At 40.5% G+C, this 25,536-nt stretch overlaps 1 protein-coding gene and 1 long non-coding RNA gene across 3 annotated transcripts in view; both read right to left on the bottom strand.

Moving 5' to 3' along the window:
• Positions 1–1,234: 1,234 nt before the first annotated feature.
• Positions 1,235–25,536, bottom strand: part of lratb.1 (lecithin retinol acyltransferase b, tandem duplicate 1) — a 38,422-nt gene continuing 14,120 nt past the window's right edge. The window contains exons 10-20 of one of the 2 annotated variants that reach the window (XM_036133967.1): positions 23,773–23,837; positions 21,215–21,321; positions 20,847–20,949; positions 18,958–19,057; positions 16,084–16,123; positions 15,946–15,997; positions 15,671–15,824; positions 13,977–14,060; positions 12,240–12,357; positions 6,771–6,861; positions 1,235–5,372 (exon numbers count right to left, since the gene is read on the bottom strand). In XM_036133967.1, the coding sequence (XP_035989860.1) occupies positions 5,298–5,372; positions 6,771–6,861; positions 12,240–12,357; positions 13,977–14,060; positions 15,671–15,824; positions 15,946–15,997; positions 16,084–16,123; positions 18,958–19,057; positions 20,847–20,949; positions 21,215–21,321; positions 23,773–23,837 (989 nt within the window). In that variant the 3' untranslated portion in view covers positions 1,235–5,297. The remainder of the gene's footprint in view (positions 5,373–6,770; positions 6,862–12,239; positions 12,358–13,976; positions 14,061–15,670; positions 15,825–15,945; positions 15,998–16,083; positions 16,124–18,957; positions 19,058–20,846; positions 20,950–21,214; positions 21,322–23,772; positions 23,838–25,536) is intronic. The other variant, XM_036133968.1, reaches the window with a different exon arrangement.
• Positions 9,696–10,819, bottom strand: LOC118561762. The gene is made up of 2 exons (XR_004930237.1): positions 10,687–10,819; positions 9,696–10,107 (listed from the first exon to the last, which is right to left on the bottom strand). It is a non-coding gene; the product is annotated as an uncharacterized LOC118561762 (long non-coding RNA).

Below are 25,536 nucleotides of genomic sequence, written 5' to 3'. Positions count from 1 at the left end.
GGTTTTAAAAGCCTAATTTAGCCCGGCACGACAGGAAAAGCAAAATCATTAGAAACCCAGTGACCGTAAATAATAGTTTTACTTTCATTTGTGCAGGCGCCTTTAAATATTGGTCAATCCTTTTTGTTTCGTCAAACTTTGGGAAGCAAAAGTGACAAAGACGAGCCGAACGTGTGTTTGAGGTTTGGACACAAAGGGAAAAACGGAGGCTGAGACGAGGACAAAGAGGGAAGAGAAATGACCGATGGGATGTAATTTATCGCCTTTTGTCGGCAATGACGGCGTGACAGAGAGGCTTTCTGACTCGTGACAGAAAAGTTTGATTAATCTAACCGCCTGGTTCTTTTGTTCGCAGACCACATCAGAAATCTCTGAGAAACGCAAACCACACGATAAAAGTGGGTCCTCTATGGATGAAACTGTTAATTCAACACATCCCACAGATTTTCAGTTTGGCATTTGGAGGCTAAATCTCAACATTTAAGGCTTTTTGATGACCGTTAATCTATCCCCACTGATGGGAGGCTCTAGAGTCTGGGAATACTGCTGGCACCGAGTGGGCTATGTTGGCAGGAATCCTGTTCAATGTCTGGGTAAAGCATGAATGCTTGTTTTGTCTGTCAGCAATCATCTAGTTAAACAAGATCATATATCAGCTGTGGTCTGATGGACCAACATTACTACAATGAACAATGTGCAGGATGCGTCTTAGAGCAGCAGCGTTACTGAAAAACAGTTTGGTTTACTCAAAGTCAGGGTTTTCCAACTGCAGATGTCAGGTGAATTGAAACAACGTGGCAACTAAAAGTTTCCAGACGCTGGCTCTTAAAGCTTAGAAACCTTTGTTTCTAAACTTTATATTCAACATCTGATTCAGATCCAAATCAGAAAAATAAAATGATTAACCCTATAACTCCAAATGTATAACTTTTGATATAGATATTTGTCTTGAACAAAGTCAGTATTTTTCTGAACATACAATTTACACCATACAAATGAATATATTTTACACACCCTATATAAAATGCAGAAAACATTTTTTGCTCTAATGTATCAATTAAGATACAGGGAAACTTGTAGCCTGATATTTTTAAAAGCAACAATAGATTTTCTTTTAAAAAATGTAAAGTTTCCTCTCATTTACCCATGTCAGGCTTTAAAAGGTTAAAATCATCAAATGGCCTTCGTGAAAAAAAAAAGAAGTTTAAGACAAATAGGACAAAAACGATAAACATGAGCTTTAGTAATAAAAACATCTTTAATCACTTTTAGTATCTACAAAATCAGTTTCACACATTTTGCTTTAAAGCCATTTAAACCATCAAAAGTTGTGAAAAACGTCTAAATTGATTAAGAAATAGAAGCAAAAAACCCTACAGTGTAAATCCATTTTTTTCTTAAAATGCTTCTAATAACTTACGTTTTAATCATGAAATAATCTTTTAACTGCAAGACGTTAAACTATGATTTGAAAATACTAAATATTCAAGTTAAACACAGGTTTTGAACAAACAAAGAATATGTGTCCTGATAAAAAATACACCTGGGGTTTTACTATAAGGCCTCATGTTGAGTTCAGTCTGAAACAGGTTTTCAGCTGAATAAAGTGGCTAAAGCGTTAGCACCTATTGCATTCATATAGAAGAAAGGAAGAATTTGTTGTCTAGTTGAAATAAACATTGTTAAAAATAATAAAAAAAACATCTCTGGTGATCCACAGGGCTGTGTTCTTGGACAGTCCTTTCTTCTCGAAAATGACAAATTGCTGCGCAAATCTTGAAAGTTACATCGGAGGATTTTTAACAGTAAAATATAACATGATCCGAATTTGTGCAGCCGACTGAGCTAAAGGTTAGAAACAATGAAGAAGAACACATTTTGCAGGATAAATTGTACAACAAACCTGTTTTAAACGTACCACACAGTCATTTTCTCTACATATTATTCTGTTAATAGCACTTCCTGACAGAGTCAAACGGTGAACACCATTAAAAGGCCGATTTCCAGTGATGCATTGGTAACTGCATGGATTATTATCAAATTTGGCACATACATCATAAAATAATTTTTTTTGCAGTACTAAAACTGTACTGTTTTATTTTTTGAATAAAATATTCTTATTTTTTGCTTTAACAGCATTAGCTCAGAAATAAAAGCACTTTGTACATTCAAGGTTGAGCTCTTTTTAATTAACACACAGATGGGAAATGAAACCTGTATCAATAGAACTGTTGAAAAATGTCCTAAACATTAAAAACATTAAGAAAATTTGTGCTTATAAGTTTACAAGCTGTCGACTATTTTAGTATTGCTCAGGTTCTATTTTAGTCTGCAGCTCTTAAATCTGGTAAATGTAAATCAGGTTTGTGGCGTCCCGCAGGGCTCAGTTTTCGGACCTTTGTTTTTCTGTCAGAAAATTGATTGGTTTACAGTAAAATCGGGAATAATTTTAAAGAACAGAGAAATCAGTGGTTCTAATTGTAACTCATCCACTTTGTATTCTCCTGTGGAGTTAAAACATGGACTTATAAATGACTGAATTATGGTTTTGCATGGCTACAGTGACTTTTTTTTATTGCTAACTTATACATATAAATGTTTTCAGTTTTCAGAAAGTTTGGGCCAATTTTGAAAGAAGTGCCTTGAGGTGTTCCAGATCTGTAAGAAATCCTGGGATGTTAAACAAGTGGCTGGATGAGAAGTAGGTCACTGATGATTGACTGTGATGATTACAAAGATCTGACCCAGACACTGGTTCTTGGGAAACTTTCTTATGACAAAGCAATGAGTGTAAATAACGAAGCAGCAGTTCTTTTGGAACGCCTTGTTGTTTCCTGGGAAGGAAACCGTGGCACAGATGTGAATCCAGGCCTCGTTTTACTCATTAAGCTCTTTCGTATGCAAAGCGGTGAAGTTTGTGGCTCATGCTTTTGGTTTGGGTTTTACGAGAACAAGCGTTTAAAGATTTTATTGTGACACCCAACTCCGCATGTCCTTCAACTCTCAAACAAAGGCAGACGGATCTGGACTTTCCCCGTGCGAGTCCTGATTTACAGCCCCGCTTTGAAGTGTCGTCTGGAAAAAATTGACTTGTAGATATTTCTTATGGTTGTACTGTCAGCCAAAGCCTTTGATAGCGTGTTTACAGGGTCGCTGTTTATTTATTGTTTTTGGGCAGACTCTTAAATGTTGCTTCTTTTCTGTGTGTTTTACAGAAAAGCTTGTGTACGTCTCACATTTTCTGGTTCTTGGACACTTTCGGCCAAAGGTAAAGGGAACAGTAGCCGAAGACGTTCCTTTAAAACGGAGGAAAAGTTGGAGAATCAGCGGCTGAGGCAGTTTTGGGAAGGAGAGAGATGATTCAGAGGCGGAGGGCATTTCAAACTGCGGAGTGACTCCGACTCCCAGCTTCAGTCTGGTTGCAATTATGACTACACAGACTCAAAGCAGCGGAGTCTGCCTGGTGGAAAGAGACGCGCATTCCTTCGGGGCGTTGGACATCAGAGCCGGGTCGCGTCGAGGTGAACGAGACACCGTCGCGCCTGTCAGATGTGATGCCGCTGAGTGAGCGCCACCTCTGATATCTGACTGGAGCATCTTGTGGAGAAACCTTAACCAAAACTCTCCAGTCCTCTGGTCAGAGGTCAGCCCCCCCCTCGAGGCACAACAAGTAGGGAAAACAGACCCAAGAAGGTAGCTAAATCCAAACCTTAAGGGTAGGAAGATAGAGATGAACCTTTGCTGCTTTGCTTGGTTCTTTGTCAATGAGAGACAATAAGTCTCCAGCTTAAAAAAGCAAATACTACAAAGAGTGGTGTTCACCACTTTAAAGAGCAAAAATCTTGGTTCAATATAAATTTTTGGACGTTGAATGGTTCAGCTAAGAAAACAATCTGAACCAACAACAAATTTAACAGCAGAAACATCCTTTAAACAGACCTGTGTAAGAAATGTTTATGTCTACTGGCTGCTTTGAAGTACAAATAGTGGTTTGAAGTAAACCCTGAGAAAATGGCTTCTTTTTGAATTTCCACATACCAACGTTTTTCTTACCGGCATCTGAAATGTCCATGTTTTAAACTGTTATAAAACTACTATTCAATTCAAGTCAAAATTAACTTTGTAGATATTTCTTAACTGTCGTTGGAAGGAAGCTTTGTTACACCATCTACTTTCTGTCCAACCTCTTGCTTTTTTTAAGGTTTCTGCATTTTCCAGTTGGCATACAAAGGTTATGTGATGCTAGCTAATGTATAATTAAATAGGTACAGGTTGGCAAAATGTTGAACCTGTTAATTAGCACAGCTAGCATTCCCAATTATCAGGGTGAGTAAAACCAGAAACAATCAATGACACTATTGAGCTGTTTTTGCACACAAAGATAAAGTAAATTATGAGATTCTGGGTGTCAAATATACATAAAAAACTTTATCCACTGTTTGGACAGAACAAAACTTTCAAATTGCCACAACAGACTAAATCATTACATAAATGTGTAAATCTAAACTTCATTTGTAAATTAAATATACACGCTACTATCCACACCTACCAAGATATATTTGATTTGTGAGTGAGTGAGTTTTCTTGTGTAAGCCATGAATCAAAGCAACTGATCCTCCCTGCTGATTAGTGAATTATCACTTATGCTGATGACAGCATGATTTTCTCCCCACCAAAACAAAACACTTTTGATAACGTTTGCAATTCTCTTTACAGGAAAAGAATCGTAGTTGTGTCGTAATAAAATGAGTGAAACACATTTTGTGCTTGAATTTGGATGCTTTAGTTTTTTTGGAAGCTGCATAATTTTTGCAACGCTTTCAATCAGTGAGTAGTAAATTTCTTTTAAATCTGTCGTTTACACGCTTATTCCGTTACGACAATAAGCAACTGGGAAAACTTAGTGAATTTAGGCTTTAATTGTCCAAATGGGCCTTAAAGGATATAAACTTGGCATATAGTTTAAATTGACATTTGCTTAAAATACAGAAATAATTTGTGAAATTACCGTTTCCAAGATGAAAAATGAACCTCCAATGTCATCCTAACTTCCCACTTCAGTAGTTTTGTAAACTTTTATTTGAGTTTCAAATGTGTATGAAGTTTTGTAAAACTGCCAAATTTTATAAAGATGAAAAAAATCTATTTTTTATGACTTTGGGGGCTGGATGTGTTTTAGTCAGTGGATGTGATCTGAAGAACCGTTTGGTTTTGGTTTCCTTATGAGGTAAAATTATTCATGTCTTCTTAATTTGTCTCTCAGAGGGTCTCAGTGACGTTCAGTCCACCAGTGACGTTCAGTCCACCAGTGACTTTAGGTCCGGCAGCCCCTTCAGTTTCAGGTCCAGCAGCATCTGTCCGTAGGCTTTACCCTGAGAAGAGACAAAAACGTCCTTACCATGCGGACGCACCAAACCTTTATAATGTGTCTGAATTCTCAGCTCGTGTGTTGGAGCCTTACGGTCGTGATCTGTGTGGATCGACACGTTTTCTCTGCTTCTTTGATGTTTGGCAGATTCCAACAAGGATGGGGGGGGAGAAAACTTTACAGAAATGCTGAACAGCAGATGTGTTTGAGCTCTTAAAATGTTATTATGTCTCAATAAAAATCGACTTTACTCTGCTCCAGTTAAAAGTTACTGACATAATGGTCCTCTTCAGACTCCCAAAGCGTTCCAGTAACCCCGTTGTCCCAATCAGAAATGGACAGGTCAACACCGGCAAGGTCTACCGAGGTTTTAAAAAGTTTCACATCCATTTAATACCATTTTGTGATGTGCACCAGTCCCTCCTGCAGCAAAACATGATGCTGCCACCGCGCTGACCGCTTCAATGATGTTCTCAGGCTTACAAACTTCTCCCTTTCTCCTCCAAAAGCGATGACCATAAAAGGTCCCGAAATGCCAATAAAGTGAAGAAAGGCCAAACTTTCAGGAACCTTTGTCACTTTGTCACTGGCTGTTGTTTTTGTGCAGATTTCACACAGACTAAGAAATATTTCCACACAGCTGCTTATTCAGCAGATTGTTGTGATGCAACTTTTTACTAATTTGGGTGGTTTTGTCCAACGTGGCGGAAGCTGTGAGCCAGAAACTGTGATGTAAGATGGAAGAAAACTAAACAGAGACTCGTCTTTTTTCAAAGGGAGAAAACTATTTGATAAAAAAAAAAATCTGTTATTTACACAGTTTTTCTGGGTTTTCAGCAAAAAGCCAACAGCTGAAGGTCAAAATTCAATTTACAATTTAAAGCAGATATTTCTCTACCAGAATCAGTCTCCAGTCTTATTCCTACATTTATGTATTTATGTAAGGCCTGATAAGGTTTAAGGTAAAATAACTTCTCTCTCTTTTGTGAGGAACAAGTTCTAGAAAGCTCATATTTAAAAAAAAAAAAGAATGTGTCTTAAGTTGAAAATGTCTTTTACTGAAGGTTTTAGCCAATAAATCGTACTTTTTTCAGCAAAAAAGGTTAAAATTAGCCTTTTGCACCAACAGAAAGTGAACAGTGGAGATTTAGTTCTGGTTGGAAATAGTTTCCTTTAAAGGATTTTCCTGCAGAAATCGTTGCTAGCGGCACCGTTTAGCTGCGGGCTTCACATTCCTCCCCGCTGGATGCAGCTTCAGGTGTCCGGACACACGTCTGACTTCAGCGGTGAGGATGAGGAGCGACAGCTAAACGAGCAGAGAGCTGGCCTGCAGCGTGTTTACAGGGACAAAACGCGGTCCCTTTACAGGGCCGTGATGAATAAGGCCGTGTGTTCGGGTTACCTGGGGGTCGCTGCGCAGCGAGGCCACCCCTCCCCCTCCCAGGGAACTCCTCAGGACAAAGTTGAGGCCGTGGATCCCCGGCAGCGTGTATCTGCAGAACCACAAACCGGAGGAAAAAAGTGTCAAAAAAACACACAACCTGAACGCATATGCGGGGCGAACCAGACGTTCATGTTGTGACGAATGAAACGGCTGAATCACCACAACACCGCGCGCGTGTGCCGACGCACGTCTCCACTTCCACAGAGCGGGAGGAACCCCAGAGCCCGCGTGGGTCTGCAAGCGTTTAAAGGTGAGCGCGCGCAGGCCGCCTGCGGGGCTAACGAGCGGCGGCGCACTAATGAAGCGTCCGTGGCGGCAGGGAGGCGAGAAAAGTCGGGTTTACAGCCTGAGAGCCTTGGCTGCACTAATCAGAACCACACATCACGCTCTGAATCTGAACTGCAGCAAAATTAAAACCTATTTGATGTCAAAACTTGGAAGTAGGAGAAAGAAAACTAAATCTGGCTCTCCCTCCAATGTGGAATCAGGCAAAGACCACCACAGACGGACAACGGCAGGACGTTCAAACATGTTATTCATCCAACAGAACCCTCCAGAGACCGCGAGCCGGAGGATTTAACAAGAGGCGCCGCTGATCAGATGCACTGATTAATGTTTCATTGTTGATGTTTTGCTGCTTTGTAGAAAACAGACCATTAATCAGACGGTACCTGGAAGGAAAGACCACAACCCCAGAAGCCAAGCCGCTGGTCTAGTGAAGCTTATGAGGCTGCTTTCCAAACCATCTGAAGTCCATCATTCCTCAGAGACGAGCTTACTCCCAAATGGAAAGCATTTAAAAACAGCTGCCCATCTCACGAGGAGTGGGAAAAAGCAACATGGCCGTACAGGTAAAGCTCTATCTGGGTGAAACGCAGCGATTCTGGAACAACGTGCTACGGAAAGACGAGACGAGCGCTCCCAACAGCGACTGAGTGACGAATGTTTAGGACTATATTTTATAGTTTAGCAGATCCTGCGACTTATATATCAAATTTAAACGGTAATGCATCTTGACCGAGAAAACATTACTGTCTATAGTATAAATATTCATTGTATCATGATGGAGGAAAAAAAGCTTAGCGCAACGACGCCAGGGCTTGACGATAGTTCAATAACAACGTATATTAATGATAGAAAAAAAAAGGGTCAATAAAAAGTTCAATACAATAACAGTTTTCCTTTCTTCTGCAATTTACCCATGTAGGTTAATATTACAGTCATTACATCCTCCCAGCTCATCACAACACAGACCCTTGAACACTCCGTCACCAAGCTCCGCCCACTTCAAAGAGTTCAGAGAGCATGCATACATTTTTTATATTTTAAAAACTTGTAGTTTTGGTAAAAAGTTGGTTGAATAAAGGGTTGAGTTTGAATTCAGTGTTTGTGTCTGTATCTAAAAATAGGTCGCAAAGGTACACCCTAAAATGTCCAGGGCTTCACTTAAAATAAATGTTTTGAATTTGTTGATAATTATCGATATCGATATGATTTCTATTTTATCAATACGCTTTTATTTCTATATCGTCCAGCTCTACAGGAGGTATTTACCCGGTCGTGCTGTTGTCCTGATGTAGTAGTAGAGCAGAGCTGAACGTGACTTCCCCGCCCCGTCAGTGTTGGAATCAGGCAGAACAAACCAATCCCCAGACAGAGACTCTCAGCAAAATCAGAGAAATAACCGGTTTTCTTTCACCTTAACTTAATTAAAATTAATTGGAACATTAGCTTACAGACAACAAAGACTGACAGCATGTTTGTATGTTTCACTGTCTCAGTATCATTCACGCCGCTAACAGAACCTGTTACTGGGCTATCAGTGAAGCTAACAGCTAGCGCTAGCTGTCTGTGAAGCTAACAGCTAGCGCTAGCTGTCAGTGAAGCTAAAAGCTAGCGCTAGCTGTCTGTGAAGCTAACAGCTAGCGCTAGCTGTCTGTAAGGCTAACAGCTAGCACTAGCTTACAGCTCTGTTGTCTGGGCGGGTTACAACTTCACTGATGCTGATGCGTATAGTCTGGTGCGACTTATACATGTTTTTTCTTCTTTATGACGCATTTTCTGACTGGTGCGACTTATAGTCTGAAAAATACGGTATATTCTATGGAAGCTGTGTATCCTGTCGTCCATTTCGTAACACTCCATGGCCTCCCTACACTATCCGGTGTAACGTCTTGCCGCCTCACAGTCTGACCAAAAGCCACAAGCTGAGCAGCAGGACAAGGTTCTACCAAGCTGAGATCCAGTCCATCAACTCAGACTGTTAGCTGGGAAAGCCTTTCTGTGAATTACAAAGAGAAATGAGCTAAATGGACCAAGCAGCAGCCGTGAATCTGTGTAGCGTAGAGTTCTAGAGTCAGAGAGAGTCCGTCTATCTGACGGCTGAAGCTCGGTCCAAACCAGGTCAGCAAACACAGCAGGAAACAGTGGAGGTGCTGCCGCTGTCCAGTCAGCGCTCAGACCTTAGCTGGATTAAAGCAGCGTTCCCAAGGTCAGACCTTACCTGCAGAGCTCAGCTTTATTTTCCTGACATAAAAACCTACAAGACCAGAACCAGCCCCGCCTTCCTGAAAACCCCGTTTCCAGACAAGTCAGGCGGTTCTTTTTAGGCCTGGAGGAAAAAGGTCGACCCCAAAGTGACTCCATGCTTGGCGGCGCCCACGGGATTCCCAGAGAAAGTGACCGCTGGGTCCAAACCCATCATTTCACACCTTGGTGCTGGTGCAGGAGGGACGTGTGAGCGTGCTGCTGCTGGAGGCGAAGCGGGCCTCCAGAACATCTGGCTGTCAGACGGAACCGCTGCTTCCCATTCTGTCTTTTTTTCCAGCAACATTAAAGGAGGGTTTCCCTTTGATGCAGAAGCCGGAACCTCGCTTGTCTTTGTTATGTTGTGGTTCTGGAGCAGCGGGTCCAAACCACAGACGTCTGGCTCCGCCACGTCATTTCTGGGCTTAAACGCTCGTTAGGAGCTCCAGTAGATGTGCTTCGCTCAGCGTCCGTCTCCCTTCGCTCTGATTTCCATCTTTTAACGCGTCCGTCCTCAAAGCGGAGACCCGGTCCAGGCTGAACACGGGTCCGGGTCCGGTCGTCTTCCACATGTGGACGCGATTCAAACCCCAGCGTCAACAGGCTCTGGCATTCCTTTCTTTAATGTCCCACTTCAGTCAGAAACAACCGACCGACCCGGCCGCGGTCACCCCAGGTTCTCATTATCAACATTATCTTCATTTTACATCAGACTCTGTGAGCTAAGCCTGTTCAGGAACCAACGTCCAACCCGTCCACCCTCAGAAACCTCCTCCCCGGTGCTCCACTCCACACACTGCAAAAAGGGAACTAAAAGTAAGTACATTTTTGTTGAAATTTGCATATTTTTCCTTGATTTGAGCAGCTAATTAAGACCATTTGCCAATGGAACGAGTATTTTTACCCCTAAAATAAGATAATTAGATAAAATGCAATTGAAAGAAGATGATGGAGATGAATTGTTCTTATTTTAAGTGTAAAAATCTTATTCCATTGGCAAATAGTCTATTTTACCTGCTCAAATCAATGAAAAATACACTAATTTCAAGAAAAATGTACTTACTTTGAGTTGCTTTTTTGCAGTGCACTCCACGGATAAACATCCATCACTTCTTACCTTACAAATCCAGAGTACCAGTTCTCATGATGTCTAACGTCTGCAGGTGAAAAACTCTTCAGCCAGACTGGATTAAAAGTCTCCAGTTTATGTTGAAAGCACATAAAGTTACAGTTTTGCACATTCTGACAAATTTTTTTGTGGTTCTGCACATCAAAGCGCATCAAAGAGTCCAGACCCACGTTTCTGTTTGGTGTCCAGAACCAGATTGCTCCGTCCACCCTCAGAAACCTTCTCCTCGGTGCTCCACTCCACACTCCAGGGTTAGACATCCATCACCCCATACCTTACAAATCCACACTGCAAAAAGGGAACTAAAAGTAGGTAAAATCCTCTTGATATTAGTGTATTTTTCTTTGATTTGAGCTGGTATATCATTCTATTTGCCAATGGAATAAGATTTTTGTACTTAAAATAAAAACAATTCATCTCCATCATCTTATTTCAAGTGCAGGATATCTAATTATCCTATTTTAGGGGTGGAAATTCTCATTCCATTGGCAAATAGTCTTATTTAGCTGTTCAAATCAAGAAAAAAATAATACTAATTTTAGGAAAAGTTTACTTACTTTTAGTTTCTTTTTGCAGTGCAGAGTACCAGTTCTCATGATGTCTAACGTCTGCAGGTGAAAAACTCTTCAGCCAGACTGGATAAAAGGCGCTAAAGTCTCCAGTTTATGTTGAAAGCACATAAAGTTACAGTTTTGCACGTTCTGCCACATTTTATCCTGGTTCTGCACATCAAAGCGCATCAAAGAGTCCAGACCCACGGTTCTCTTTGGTGTCCAGAACTTCAATTCAATTCAATTTTATTTATATAGCGCCAAATCATGAAACATGTCATCTCAAGGCACTTGAGGCACCAGATTTCTGCTGCGGGTCGTCTGCACTGCAAAAAGAGGAACTAAAGTAAGTAAAAATTTCTTGAAATTTGTTTATTTTTCATTGATTTGAGCAGCTAAATAAGATGATTTACCAATGGAACGAGTATTTTTACCCCTATAATAAGATAATTAGATAAAATGCAATTGAAATAAGATGATGGAGATGAATTGTTCCTATTTTAAGTGCAAAAATCTTATTCCATTGGCAAATCATCTTATTTACCTGCTCAAATCAAGGAAAAATACAAACATTTCAAGAAGATTTTACTTACTTTTAGTTCTCTTTTTGCAGTGTAGCAGCTCCGAACCTATACACTGCAAAAACTGAACTAAAAATAAGTAATATTTTCTTAAAATGAGTGTATCTGTCCTTGATTTGAGCAGCTAAATATGATCATCTGCCAATGGAATAAGAGTTTTGCCCTTAAATCGCAATAACTCATCTCCATCGTCTCATGTCAAGTGTGTGATGTCTAATTATCTTATTTTAGGGGTCAAAATACTCGCAGTTACTTGCAGGCAGATAAGATTATTCACCTGCTCAAATCTAGGACAAAAACACAAATTTTAAGAACATTTTACTTATTTTTAGATCCGTTTTTGCAGTGTACAGGCTGACAGGCGTGTGGAAAATAGCTCAGGCAGAGCCGCGTTCAGGTCTGGACTTTGACTAGGCCGTTCTAACCCAGGGCTGCACCTCTGGTCGTGTGTTTACGGTCGTTCTGCTGCAGGAAGAGGAACATCGCTTCCTCTTCAGCCTTTGTCCCCATCAGACTCCTGAACCCCACTGGTGATCGTGCTGACAGGATTTTCTAGTTCCATGAAGTCAACATCAGGTCAGCAGCTCCTCCTAAAACTGTTAGTCTGGTTAGGCTGGACGCTGTGAATGTTCTCGCTCACCGTGTGACGGCGTCGGGCGCTCCAGGCTCCATCAGGTGAGAGAAGTAGTCCTCCACCACAGAAGAAGTCAGGTGTTTCTTCAGGTAGGGAAAGTAGAGAGGATGGCGAGCCACGACGCCTGCAGAGACGTGAGAAGGGTCAGATTTCTCACCTTTACATTCATCCACACGTCTCACCCCCGTCATCCTGACAGCAAAGACCTCCACCTGCTGGATCGTCCTGATCAAAGACGTCAGGAGCTGCTGGACGTCCTGTTTATTACGTATAAAAGCCCCTCCTACAGTCTAATGTATCATTAGTGTCTGGAATCTGAATGCATCAATCCTGAAATGTAGCTTTGCAGCAGAGCATCCTGCTGCACGTAAAAGAGGAAATTTAGCTACTGCTGGACTTCAACAGGCTGCAGATGAGTCGTGGTCCACCTTTCTGTCTCTCACTGCAAGAAGGGAACTGAAAGTAAGTTGTTTTTGTATTATTTATTTAAATTTTTATTATATAAAATAATATTAAGAAAGTAAGTCATGCTGTTTTGTTTGTTTCTTAATTTCTTTATTTGTATATATATATAGTTTTTTTTTATATATATATATATATATATATATATATATATATATATATATATATATATATATAATAATGAAAAAGTAGGTCATGTTTTTTGTTTGTTTTTTAATTTATTTTTTATTCATTTATTTATTTGTATTTATTTATTTTATTTATATATATATTTTATATAAAATAAAAAAGTAGGTCATGGTTTTTTTTATTCATTTATTTATTTGTATTTATTTATTTATTTTATTTATATATATTTTTTATATAAAATAAAAAAGTACGTCATGGTTTTTTTATTCATTTATTTATTTGTATATATTTTTATTTTTTATTTATACATATATTTTTTATACAAAATAATAAAAAAGTAGGTCATGTTTTTGTTTGGTTCTTTAATTTATTTTTTATTCATTTATTTATTTATATTTATTTATTTTATTTATATATATTTTTTATATAAAATAAAAAAGTAGGTCATGTTTTTTTTTATTCATTTATTTATTTGTATTTATTTATTTATTTTATTTATATATATTTTTTATATAAAATAAAAAAGTACGTCATGGTTTTTTTATTCATTTATTTATTTGTATATATTTTTATTTTTTATTTATACATATATTTTTTATACAAAATAATAAAAAAGTAGGTCATGTTTTTGTTTGGTTCTTTAATTTATTTTTTTATTCATTTATTTATTTGTATTTATTTATATATATATTTTTTTATATAAAATAATAATAAAAATTAGGTCATGTTTTTTGTGTTTTTAATTTATTTTTTGTTCATTTATTTATTTGTATTTATTTATTTTAAATAATAATAAAGTAGGTCAAGTTTTCTTGAAATGAGCGCATTTGTCCTTGATTTGAGCAGCTAAATCTGCCAGAGGAATAACGTTCTTGCCCTTATAATAGGAACAACTCATCTCCATCATCTTATTTTGAGCGCAGAATATCTAATTATCTTATTTTAGAGGTCAAAATACGCAGATAATCCTATTTATCTGAGTGAATCGAGGACATATGCACTCATTTGAAGGAGGCTTTACTTCCTTTTAGTTCCCTTTTTGCTGTGCGGGGCTTTGAGAGCCTAAAAAGCTTGAAGCATCACTGCTTACAGAACTCTAAAACTCTCTCTGGCTGTTTTAGTATTGACATGCGGAGGTCAGCGCGCCCTCACCGATGTTGGCGGAGTCTCCCTTGTCGCCGCTGCGTGTGTAGGCCAGCTCCTCCAGCCTGTAGGTGTGTGGTCCGCTGGGCAGGTCTGAAAGCAGAGCAGAGATCTTTAACCACTAAGTCATGCGTCTGTGGGACCGAACCGCTGCAGCGTGGAGCTTTAAACTCTGAGTCTGGAGGTTCTGAATGGGATCGGCACTACAGAGTCAGTAAAAACACCAGGAAGGACAACCCTGAGCGTCTTAATGTAACGTGGAAGGTGCTGGTGTAGTTAAAGCTGATCAGAACCAACAGAAGAACCAGTCTGTAATAAACTCAGTGAAAAATTAAGCCTCCTTTTAATCTGCAAAGGGAAACCCGCCATGATGATGACGGCAGGCTTCACTGAGACCATATGGTCTTTATCTGGTGTCAGACTGTTTAAAAATTAAGACTCACCTAAATATGCTTGATAAAATAAACCAAACTGTCCTCCAATAGTTTAAATACATCCAAGTCAGGGCAGTCAAACTCATTTCTATAAAATAAATGAATAAAATGTAAAGAAAATAATCCACAGTGACATAAAAGTAACACCTTAGGCCATGTTTATACAATTAATCTGCTAAAAAAGTTGATATTATGGTGAGTTAAACTTTAAACTTCTCTTTTTGGACATTTCTGGGTTGTTTTAATGTGTTGTGGGAAATCTGACACCTAGTGGCAGGATGCTGTTACTACACAGTTAAAAAATCAACATTTGCTACAGGAGGCTCAGTTTTAGCCACTTTATACCAGGGATTTGAACCGATTTTTTTCCCCCCAATCGGTTCGTTCCGAACAGAAACGGAATTATAACGTTTCCGGTTATGAGTTCCACAAATAAATTGACGTTCCCGAACCGGTTAGAACAAAACAATACTGTTCCCGGGATGGTTAATTTCGTTCCTGTCAGCTGTTTAATGATAGAATTATGTCACATCTTTCTCATCCAGCTTAAACCAGCTATTGATATTGTGTTTGGAATGAGCGTTTTACTTAACGATGGATCGTAATTTACCTCTTATTTAAGATGTGTAGCTCTAGTGGAGACACCGCTCTCTCATTCAGTCAGCAATGTGTGATGTGATGTCACACAGGAAGTGAACCTCAGCCGTCATGGTAACGTGGGCAGGAAAATATATATATATATATTTTTTAGTTAATTAGGCAACGAAAACTTTGAGGAACGAAATAAAACCGGTATTAACCGGTTACCATTATTTTTAAATAAGTGTTCCAGTTCCAGAACATAAAAAAAAAAAAAAAATAACGTTTCCGGTTTCGTTTCTGTTCCCTGTAAAATACAAAAAGTTCCCGGTTTTCGTTTTCGTTCCTTGAACCGGTTCAAACCCCACGTTTATACACATTAAAAGGACATATGTCTCTACTTTATGACATGATATGGTTTTTGTTGCTATGGAGGGCCGGATAAATTGCCTTGACGGGCCGGATTCGGCCCGCGGGCCTCGGGTTTGACACCTGTGTCTTAGGCTCTGGTTACTGGTTTACCGCGGAGGTTAGTAGTTATGATGTTTGAGCATTTTAGACATTTCCCTGCTTGGAAACATCTGATCTCCATCATTCTGGGGAACCTGGGGACAGACTGAGGAGGTAATGCAGCCATATGAGGCGTGCTGGTGCTGGGACACACCTGGGGGACACACCTGGGGGACACACCTGAGGGACAAAGAAGAAGAGGACGCCTCGGTTCACCTGTGTCAGGCAGGTCCTGGTCACAGGGGGGAGGAGCCTCCTCCTGTTTCTGTTCAGGTGCGTCCGGCTCCGCCTCCTCCAGGGACTCCACCAGCTCCCCGGCGACGCTGACGTCCACCTGCCGCCACATTTAACAGGAGACAGGCAGCTTTAGGCCCAAGGTGAGACAGGGTGTCCCCACAGACGCTCCTGAGGGGTGAGACCGGTCACACATCACAGCTTTTCCAGGTCACACTCACCTTCAGCTGCGATTTGGGGTACAGGAAGAAAAAGGGTCTCAGGACCGGAGACCTGGGGGGGTGGAGACAGAACCAGACTTAAGAGAAGCAGAGCAGAGCAGGACGGCGGTTCTGGGAGGTGCAGCGGAGACAACTCACACTCTGGGCCGTCCGCCCACGATGCCGGTGAGGCCTGGAGCTGCAGGTAGGGAGAGATGAAAAAAAAAAAGAGATTTCAGCCCAGCTTCCTCTCCCACGCCGGGGGGGTCGTGACCCCGGCTATCTGCAGCCAGCGCCGGTTCAGTGAACCCCTGAGTCTGTTTACGGCTCGCCGGCCCTTTAATACGCCACAGACAATTAATTAAAGCGTGTTTAGGCAACGCTTCGCTCTGGTTCTCGTTCTTCACTGCGACCAGAGTCACACTGCAAAAACGGAACTTAAAATAAACAAAATCTTCTTAAAATTAATGCATTTGTCCTAGATTTGAGCAGCTAAATCAGACTATCTGCCAATGGAATAAGATTTTTGCACTTAAAATAGGAACAACTCATCTCCATCGTCTTATTTCAAGTGCAGGATGTCTAATTATCTTATATTAGGGGTCAAAATACTCATTCCATTGGCAGATAATCTTATTTACCTGCTCAAATCAAGGATAAATACACTAACTTTAAGAACATTTTACTTATTTTTAGATCTGTTTTTGCAGTGCATCCTCCTGCAGACGGACCCAGCGTGTTCAGTTTGGACCTCAGCGCCCCGTGTTCACCCAGAACCCTGAAAGCGGCTCTTAGCGCCGTCACTTCAGCAGAAACCTCAGAGTTTCCTGAATTCTGCGAATTTTCTCCTGCTGCGGTGAGATAAAAGTTTTTCACGCAGCGTCTCCGGCCTTTAGAGAGTCGCTGATGGGGAAAAACAAAGATGGAGGAAACGGAGAGAGCTGATTGGCTGATCCCGCACCTGGACGAGCACATAAACGTCTTTAACAGTCAGACACGTATTAACATGTAGATAAGATAAACTTTATCACCACCATGAGGGGAAATTCATTACATTGCAAAAAGGGAATTAAAGTAAGTTAAATGTTCTTAAAATGATTGTATTTCTCCTTAATTTGAGGAGCTCAATAGGACTATTTACCAACCGAATGAGAATTTTTACCCCTAAAATCAGATAATTAGACATCCTGCTCTTCAAATAAGATGATGGAGATGAATTGTTCTTCTTTTAAATGCAAAAATCTCATTCCACTGGCAAATAATCTTATTTAGCTGCTCAATAAAAAAATAAATACACTCAGTTCAAGAAAACTTTACATACTTTCGGTTCTCTTTCTGCAGTGTAGCGTCAGTAACCTCTACCTACCGTCCCTTTACAGAGGATAAATAAATTACAGGGGAAATGTTGGGTAGTCATCAATAAAAAGTGGAGAAATATACAAAAATATACATAAAAGAGGTGAGGACATATTCTCTGAACTGGAAAACGTCATCCAGCAGTTTGTCTGTCCTGACAGAAGCAGACACACTGCAAAAACGGAACTAAAAATAAGTAACATCATCTTGAAATGAATGCATTTGTCCTTGATTTGAGCACATAAATAAGATTATCTGCCAATGGAATGAGTATTTTGACCCCTAAAATAAGATGATTAGACATACTGCACTCTAAATGAGATCATGGAGATGAGTTGTTCCTATTTTAAGTGTAAAAATCTTATTCAATTGGCAAATCATCTTATTTACCTGCTCAAATTAAGGACAAATACACTCATTTCGAGAAGATTTGACTTATTTTTAGTTTCGTTTTTGCAGTGCAGAGAGCTGAGGACGTGAAGGAGTGATATTACACACCTGGAGGAACATTTAGTGCGTCTTAAAGTCTGAGAAATACGGTAATATTTTCCTATTTGTGAAAAAACGTGTTATATATCGATTGATCTGTCTGTCTGCTGTCAATTATTTGTTTATACAGCCGTAAACTCTGTTAATGCTGCTTCTGGGTTTGGAAACCATGTTTTCAGTTGTTTTTAACCTGCAGGGAGAAATTAAAGCAGAATATGATCGTGTTTGTTTCTATAAATTTAGTCTCAGAGAAAACTGAGATATAATAATCTGTTGATGAAGCTGCTGGGTTTACTGCGCTGATGATAAAAGTATTTATGTTTGACCTATGATCCATTTATACTGAATATTCAGAGCGCCTTATAGTCTGAAGAACACGGTAGTTTCTTCCTGTTTGTGACACCGAAACTCCTCAAGTTTTAAAACTTTATTTGTTATTGCTGCGATTTCCAGACGGGGGTCCCTCGTGTCTGGATGTTATTCTGGGGGGTCGCAGGTTGAAACCTTTGGGAACCGCTGTGGCAGGAAAAGGAAAGTGTTCGTGATGGCGTCTGGGTCTTCTGCTCTACAGAAGATGATCAGAGGACTGAACACAAGCTCTGCACTGCAAAAAGGGAACTAAAAATAAGTGAAATTGTCTTGAAATCATTGTAATTTCCCTTGATTTGAGCAGGTAGATAAGACTATTTGCCAATGGAATGAGATTTTTGCACTTAAACAGGAACAATTAATCTCTAAAATAAGATAATTAGACATCCTGCACTTGAAATAAGACGATGGAGATGAATTGTTCCTATTTTAAAGTGCAAAAATCTTATTCCATTGGCAACTAGTCTTATTTACCTGCTCTAGTCAAATTTCACTTCCTTTTAGTTCTGTTTTTGCGGTGTGAGTTTAATGTCGCGACAGATAATTAGGGGGGGAAAGTGTATTAATCAGAGAAAAAAGGGCCGCATTGAGCAGCTGTCCCCCGTCTGAACTCATAGAAAGACTTTTCCAGGAGTAACTCAGGAGGTTTCTGAAGAACGAGGACGATGTAGACATGTGATCCTGGCTTCACGCTGTGTTTAAACGCACTAATTAGCATCTGATCTGCTGCGGGGGAAGAGGCGCCGCGTCCGTTCCTCCTCCTGATGACACGCTTACATAATCAGCGGTGATGAGCGGTGATGAGCGTGGCTGTCCTACCCATGCCGGTGCCTGCGGGGGCCACCTCCCTGGAGAAGATCTCCAGAGCCTTCCTCTGTCTGTGGCGCACGGCCATCCAGATCACGGCCTCCCTGGAGTCCTGAGCACAGACACAGAGCCAGAGTCAGAGTTAGCCACGCAGCAACGGTCTGGATTCAGAGGAGGAGAGGAGAGGACCAGCGTCTGTGTCCAATGAGGGACAAAGGGCCCACAGAGAGGGGACCAGAGGCTTGAAACAGGCTCTGACCCGGACCCGTTTGGTTTAACGGGCGGGTGCAGAGGAGCCGTGTGGGCCCAAAGCTCCTGAAGCAGGGAGGAGACCGTCTGCTGGAGGGGAAACAACGCTGCTCCTCCTGCTGCTCCAGCCAGGAGACCGATCCAGGTGTACCATACAGAGATTAATGTTTTTAAAAACAATTTATTATCCATACACGGCGAAAACCCGACTAAAAATAAGCAAGATGTTCTTAAAATCACTGCATTTGTCCTTGATTTGAGCCTGTAAATAAGATAATCTGCCAATGGAATGAGATTTTTGCCCTTAAAATAGGAACAACTCATCTCCATCATCTTAATGCAAGTGCAGTTAATCTTATTTTAGGGGTAAAACACTCACTCCATTGGCAGATCATCTTATTTACAGGCTCAAATCATTGACAAATACACACATTTCAAGAAACTTTCACTTTTAGTTCCATTTTTTCAGTGTCTCCCATTTTTGGTGTTTTCCTGTTAATATATCAGTGTTCAATAAATAGAACATCATTAAAATATTTGGCTGGTTTTGGTGATTAAATGACTTTGAGCATTATATGAAAGCAATAAATATCGATATTGGGGCTGGACGATAATTCAATAACAATATATATATCGATCGATAGACGTGTGGCACGATAGGAAAAAACAGGGCCGATAAAAACTTTCGATATAGAAACAGTTTTCCTTCCTTCCTTCCTTTCAGCCTATCATATTAGTTGATGCTACAGTCAGCTACTTCCTTCCTCTCGACAGATCGTATTGCGCCGGACCCAGGCACGCCGTCACAAAGCCCCGCCCTCACAAACCACAACACAGAGCACGTGAATATGTCGCAGCAAGGAGCGGCCTTACACGCCACAACCTTTGACCTCAGCCCTGCATTAGCCTCTCAATTATGAAACCTGAGAAATAACTAGTGTACTATTCCCACCTAAATAGGCTATTTTATTTATTTATTTGGTATATTTATTTTGGTCATTTTACTGGTCACTATAGTTTATTCTTTGTCATTATTTAATAACATAACTCAGGTCTCTTAAGTTATTTTTCTTTAAAAAAAATTCTGTTATGGTCAAAAAAAAGTTGGTTAAATAAAGATTTAATTGGAATTATGTGTTTGTGTTTTTTATTAAAATTAAATCATTTAGCAATATCATAAAATGTCCAGGCAGAGCTGCACATAAAATATGGGTTTAAATATTTTCAATAATTATTGATATCGATCAATATACATTTTTTTTTTTTAATCGATAAGCTTTTTTTCCTATATCGTCCAGCCCTAATCGATATTGGTGTCAAATCAAGCTGAACTATTTATCGAGAATTAATTTGACTCTAATTAAGTCGCTGGCTTCAACTTTCACAACTCTGGAGCAGATGGAAAACAATCTAAACTGGAACCAAACCACCTTACAGTGAAGGATTTGACCCTAATCAACGTCTTCCTGCCTGATCCTGATTATCAGCCAGTCAAACAGGAATTCATCCATTTTTATTTTTCTATGTAATCCAGTATTTTCAGACTGAGTCCAGATTCAAGAGAAGATCCAAAGACCCAGAACTGGATCTGTTCCCACCCAGAACGGACTGAAGGACTGCTTAACGAGCTGCTGCTCGTTACCTGTTCTTACCTTACATCGAGCGTTTGGGCCGTATGTGTCTTCGGCTCCAAGAACCTGGATGTTGACCGAGTCGAAATCCTTGAGTCCCAACTGCTTAAACATCCTTCTGGTCCTAAAACAAACGCCACAAACTGATTAGATTTGCACGGCGATCGTTAAGAGACCTTAATTAAACACCTTTAAACAGTTTATTATAAAGGACTGGTCACAATGAGACTTGATTAAACTGTGGTTCAGGTTCTAGCAAAGAAAAATATAAGGAACAGAGCAAAAAGCTTTAAAATTAGAAATATTTATTCCATTAATATGCAGCAACTGATGGAAAACAACAGAGACAACCAGAACCAGCAAAGAGAAACTGGTTTTCTGCCACGCACCGTTTGATGATGCTGTCTGCGGTGCGCCGGGCCTTCTCTGCCGCCCTGGGCCCCCCCACAGGACACACCGCCGTGGCTCTGAAGCCGTCCAGGTAGGTGGCGCAAACCTGGACATCAGGACCACAAAGACAGCTCAATTAAAGCTCAATTAAAGTCCCTGCTGCTGCTGGCGCCCCCTGCTGGTGATGCTGAGCTCATTCAGCTCAACTGTGTTTATTTATATAGAACCAATTCACCACATATCATCTCAAGGCTCTTAACAAAGTCAGACTCCATCAGATCCTCCAGGTTGGTCAGAAAGTTTCCTCTCTAAGGAAACCCAGCAGGTTGCATCAAGTCTCTCCAAGCAGCATTCACTCTCCTGAAAGAGCGTAGAGCCCACAGTGGACAGTCGTCTGCATTGTGATGGCTTTGCAGCAATCCCTCATAACTGAGCATGCATGAAGCGACAGTGGAGAGGAAAACTCCCCCTTTAACAGGGAGGAGAACCTCCAGCAGAACCAGAACCAGGCTCAGTGTGAACGCTCATCTGCCTCCACCCACTGGGGCTTAGAGAAGACAGAGCAGAGACACAGAAAGCTCAGAAGCTCAATGACCCAGTGGTACTTTTCTATGTTAGAGAAGACAGAGCAGAGACACAGAAAGCACAGAAGCTCACATGACCCAGGGAGTAATTTCTATGTTTAGAGAAGACCGAGCAGAGACACAGAAAGCTCAGAAGCTCACATTGACCCAGGAGAGTACTTTCTATGTTAGAGAAGACAGAGCAGAGACACAGAAAGCTCAGAAGCTCAACATTGATCCAGGAGTACTTTCTATGTTAGAGAAGACAGAGCAGAGACACAGAAAGCTCAGAAGCTCACATTGATCCCGGAGTTACTTTCTATGTTAGAGAAGACAGAGCAGAGGCACCGAAAGCTCAGAAGCTCACATTGATCCAGGAGTACTTGCTATGTTCGAGACGACAGAGCAGCGGACACAGAAAGCACAGAAGCTCACATTGACCCAGGAGTACTTTCTATGTTAGAGACGACAGAGCAGAGATCACAGGAAAGCTCAAGAAGCTTCACATTGACCCAGGAAGTACTTTCTATGTAGAGAAGGACAGAGCAGAGACATCAAGACAGCTCAGAAGCTCACCATTGATCCAGGAGTACTTTCTATGTTAGAGAAGACCAGGCAGAGACACAGGAAAGCTCAGAACGCTCACATTGACCAGGAGGTACTTTCTATGTTAGAGAAGACAGAGCAGAGGACACAAAAAGCTCAGAAGCTCACATTGACCCAGGAGTACTTTCTATGTTAGAGAAGGACAGAGCCAGAGACACAGAAAGCACAGAATGCTCACATTGACCTAGGAGTAATTTCTATGCTTAGAGAAGACAGAGCAGGAGACACAGAGAAGCTCAGAAGCTCCCATTGACCCAGGAGGTACTGTTCTATGTTAGAGATAGGACCAGAGCAGAGACACAGAAAGCCACAGAAGCTCCACATTTGACCTAGGAGTACTTTCTATGTTAGAGAAGACAGAGCAGAGACACAGAAAGCACAGAAGCTCCCATTGATCCAGGAGTACTTTCTATGTGAGAGACAAGTAAAAACATAATGGCTCCTCTAGTGGTTTCATCTAGCAGAGAAACAGGTAAGCAGAGAAGCTCCGAGCCAGTTTTTCTGCTCTAGAGCTGGATCAGCAATAAGATAAAAATCGTTGACAGCAGTTAGCTCAGATGATCTAGCAGAGAAACAGGTAAGCAGAGAAGCTCCGAGCCAGTTTTTCTGCTCTAGAGCTGGATCAGCAATAAGATAAAATCGTTGACAGCAGTAGCTCAGATGACCCCCCCCACCAGGATGATGTCACAGCTAACAGAACCCCAGACCAGGTAAAGCTACTAGGAAGAGAAAAATGACACAGATCAAAAAGTTAAAAGTTGAAATTACAACAAATAATGCAAAATTGGAGAGTAGTAGGAGAATTCAGCGCAGTGAGAATAATAGAACTTAAAGGAACTACACCTTATTCTAATTTTGTCTGGTTAAGAGAATAACTTTTTAGACAATGTATTATGAGTTAAAATATGTAGTTTGATAAAAACTATTGACTCACTGATTATGCTATGAAGTGAATCCAGGTTTTACTTTAGTAGGAAAAAGCAGTGAAATGTGGTCAACCCGGGACGACTTTCTCTGCTAATGTCACAACGAGGTGCAGAGAGTTGCTAACCAGGTTATGTGGACAGAACAGCATGTTAGCGCTGACCATTCGTATAAGAAAGTATAATTTTGCCATTTATGTCAGAGAAAATGAGGAAAAGTCTTTCGATATGACCTCGTTTCCTCCAGATGGTTGTATACCAGATTTAAATGTGTGTTCAGTCTCGTCCACATCGACCAGGAGGAGACCGGGGAGAGAAGGAGGGCTTCTCATTGGGGAAAAACCAGTTCAGACTAAACTGATCTCCTCAGTCATGCTACCAGGGATAACTCCTTTAATGTCCTCCAGCAGCCTGAGCCTATAGCAGCAGAGACAGCTCAGGTAACTCTAACGAGAATTAACTCACCTTATAGTCGTGAGACGGGGCGGAGCCCTTGGCCCCGGTGACTCTGACCGCGCCTCCTTCTACACCTGGACAGAAACAAAAACAAAAACAGAAACAGAAACATAAACGGCTCGTTAGCCTCGCCGAGGTTTGATGATTCATGATGGAAAGCTGTAGACGGACCGCAGTAAAGTTCACTAAGACGGCCTGGTGCTGCGTTTATTAAATGCTTTTATTTTGACAACTTTATTCAAATATTTGGCACCAATATTGCAGTTTTTGCTGATTTTTTTTATATTTAACTGAACCTCTGTCATTTATTTCCAACTTTTTTTTCACAAAAATCTCCATTTTATATATTTTATATATCATTCATAAAATAAAAGTGTACAATTTTATCGCTGAATACTTTTATTTTACATTTTTTTTGCGCAAAATTAATTTCTTAGTTTTCCATTCAATTATTTTTATGTCTCTATTTTAAATGCGTAATTGGATCAATTGTAGCCGTTTAAAAAACTCAAACCAGTAATTTTTTAAGACATTTCCATTTTTCCTATTAGCTCTTGTTCTAGATTTTCAATATTATTCAACCATCTATTGTTAAACGCTGTTAATTTATTTATTTATAGATCTATTTTTATATATCTTTAGCTAGTCTACATTTGTGTTTTAAGCATATTATTACACAGCAAAAACAGAACTAAAAATAAGTAGAATTTTCTTGAAATTATTGTATTTGTCCTTGATTTGAGCAGGTAAATAAGATTATCTGCCAATGGAAAGAAATTTGGAAATTTTGCCATAATCTGCCATTCCATTGGCAGATTATTTTATTTACCTGCTCAAATAAAGTACAAATACACTCTTTTCAATAATATTTTAATTTATTTTTAGTTCTGTTTTTGCAGTGTATATTTTGTAATAATTTAGCATAAGCTAAAATAGGTATTTAAACTAATTTTATTTATTTTTCTGTTTGCACCATGGTGGACCGTTTTTACTCCATATTTCTTTGTATTTTATCATTATTAGCTTCTTTATTTCTTCGTCTGCATTTACTCCGTCCCTCAGGGAGTGGTGGGCAGGTGGTTCTGAGGGTCTTGCTCAGGGGCCCAGAGTAGCACGCTGTGGGATTCAAACCGGGGACCTTGTGGCCAACATTCATCCTTTCTGCTTGTTTTTGTTTCCAGCCGAACCTTAAAGACGCGTATTAAGGGCCTCTGTGCTGTTTAAGTCCACAGAGAGGAGGAAGATGGCTGCTCCTCTTCTCCGGCCTGAGAACAGCACCCAGCGCTTCCTTCACCCCCGTTTGAACCGGGCTGCAGACTCGGCCCGTCTCCGGTTCCCTTCCCCGCCTCGTTATCGTTCAGAGATAAACTGAGACGGGTCGGCGAGTGGTCAAACGGGCCCCGGGAGTTCAGGCAGCTTCAATTAGACGGAAATATTTACATTTTTCAGCGGCAGCGGGAGCTGAAGGTTCCCAAAGCCGCCATGATCGGACCTTCAGGGCGGATTCTGATTCTGTAGGAGGAATAAATGTGCTGAGAGGTCGATGTTTTAGGCGCCTCTTCTCATTCTTCCAGCCAAAACGGTGGATTAGTGTTGGAATTTGATAGAACAGGCTGCAAAAGATTATCAAGGGAACATTATAGATGGAGAACATGAAGGAGAAGCTCCAGAACAAACTCCATAAAAACAAGGACAGGTTCAGTTTGGTGGTACAGATGCTGTAAAGATGAGGCTACACTGCAAACAGGGAACAAAAACAAAGTCAAATTTGCT

The sequence above is a fragment of the Fundulus heteroclitus genome, unplaced genomic scaffold (genome assembly GCF_011125445.2).
Source record: "Fundulus heteroclitus isolate FHET01 unplaced genomic scaffold, MU-UCD_Fhet_4.1 scaffold_71, whole genome shotgun sequence".
Classification (NCBI taxonomy): domain Eukaryota; kingdom Metazoa; phylum Chordata; class Actinopteri; order Cyprinodontiformes; family Fundulidae; genus Fundulus; species Fundulus heteroclitus.
This window is presented reverse-complemented; position numbering and strand designations above follow the sequence as displayed.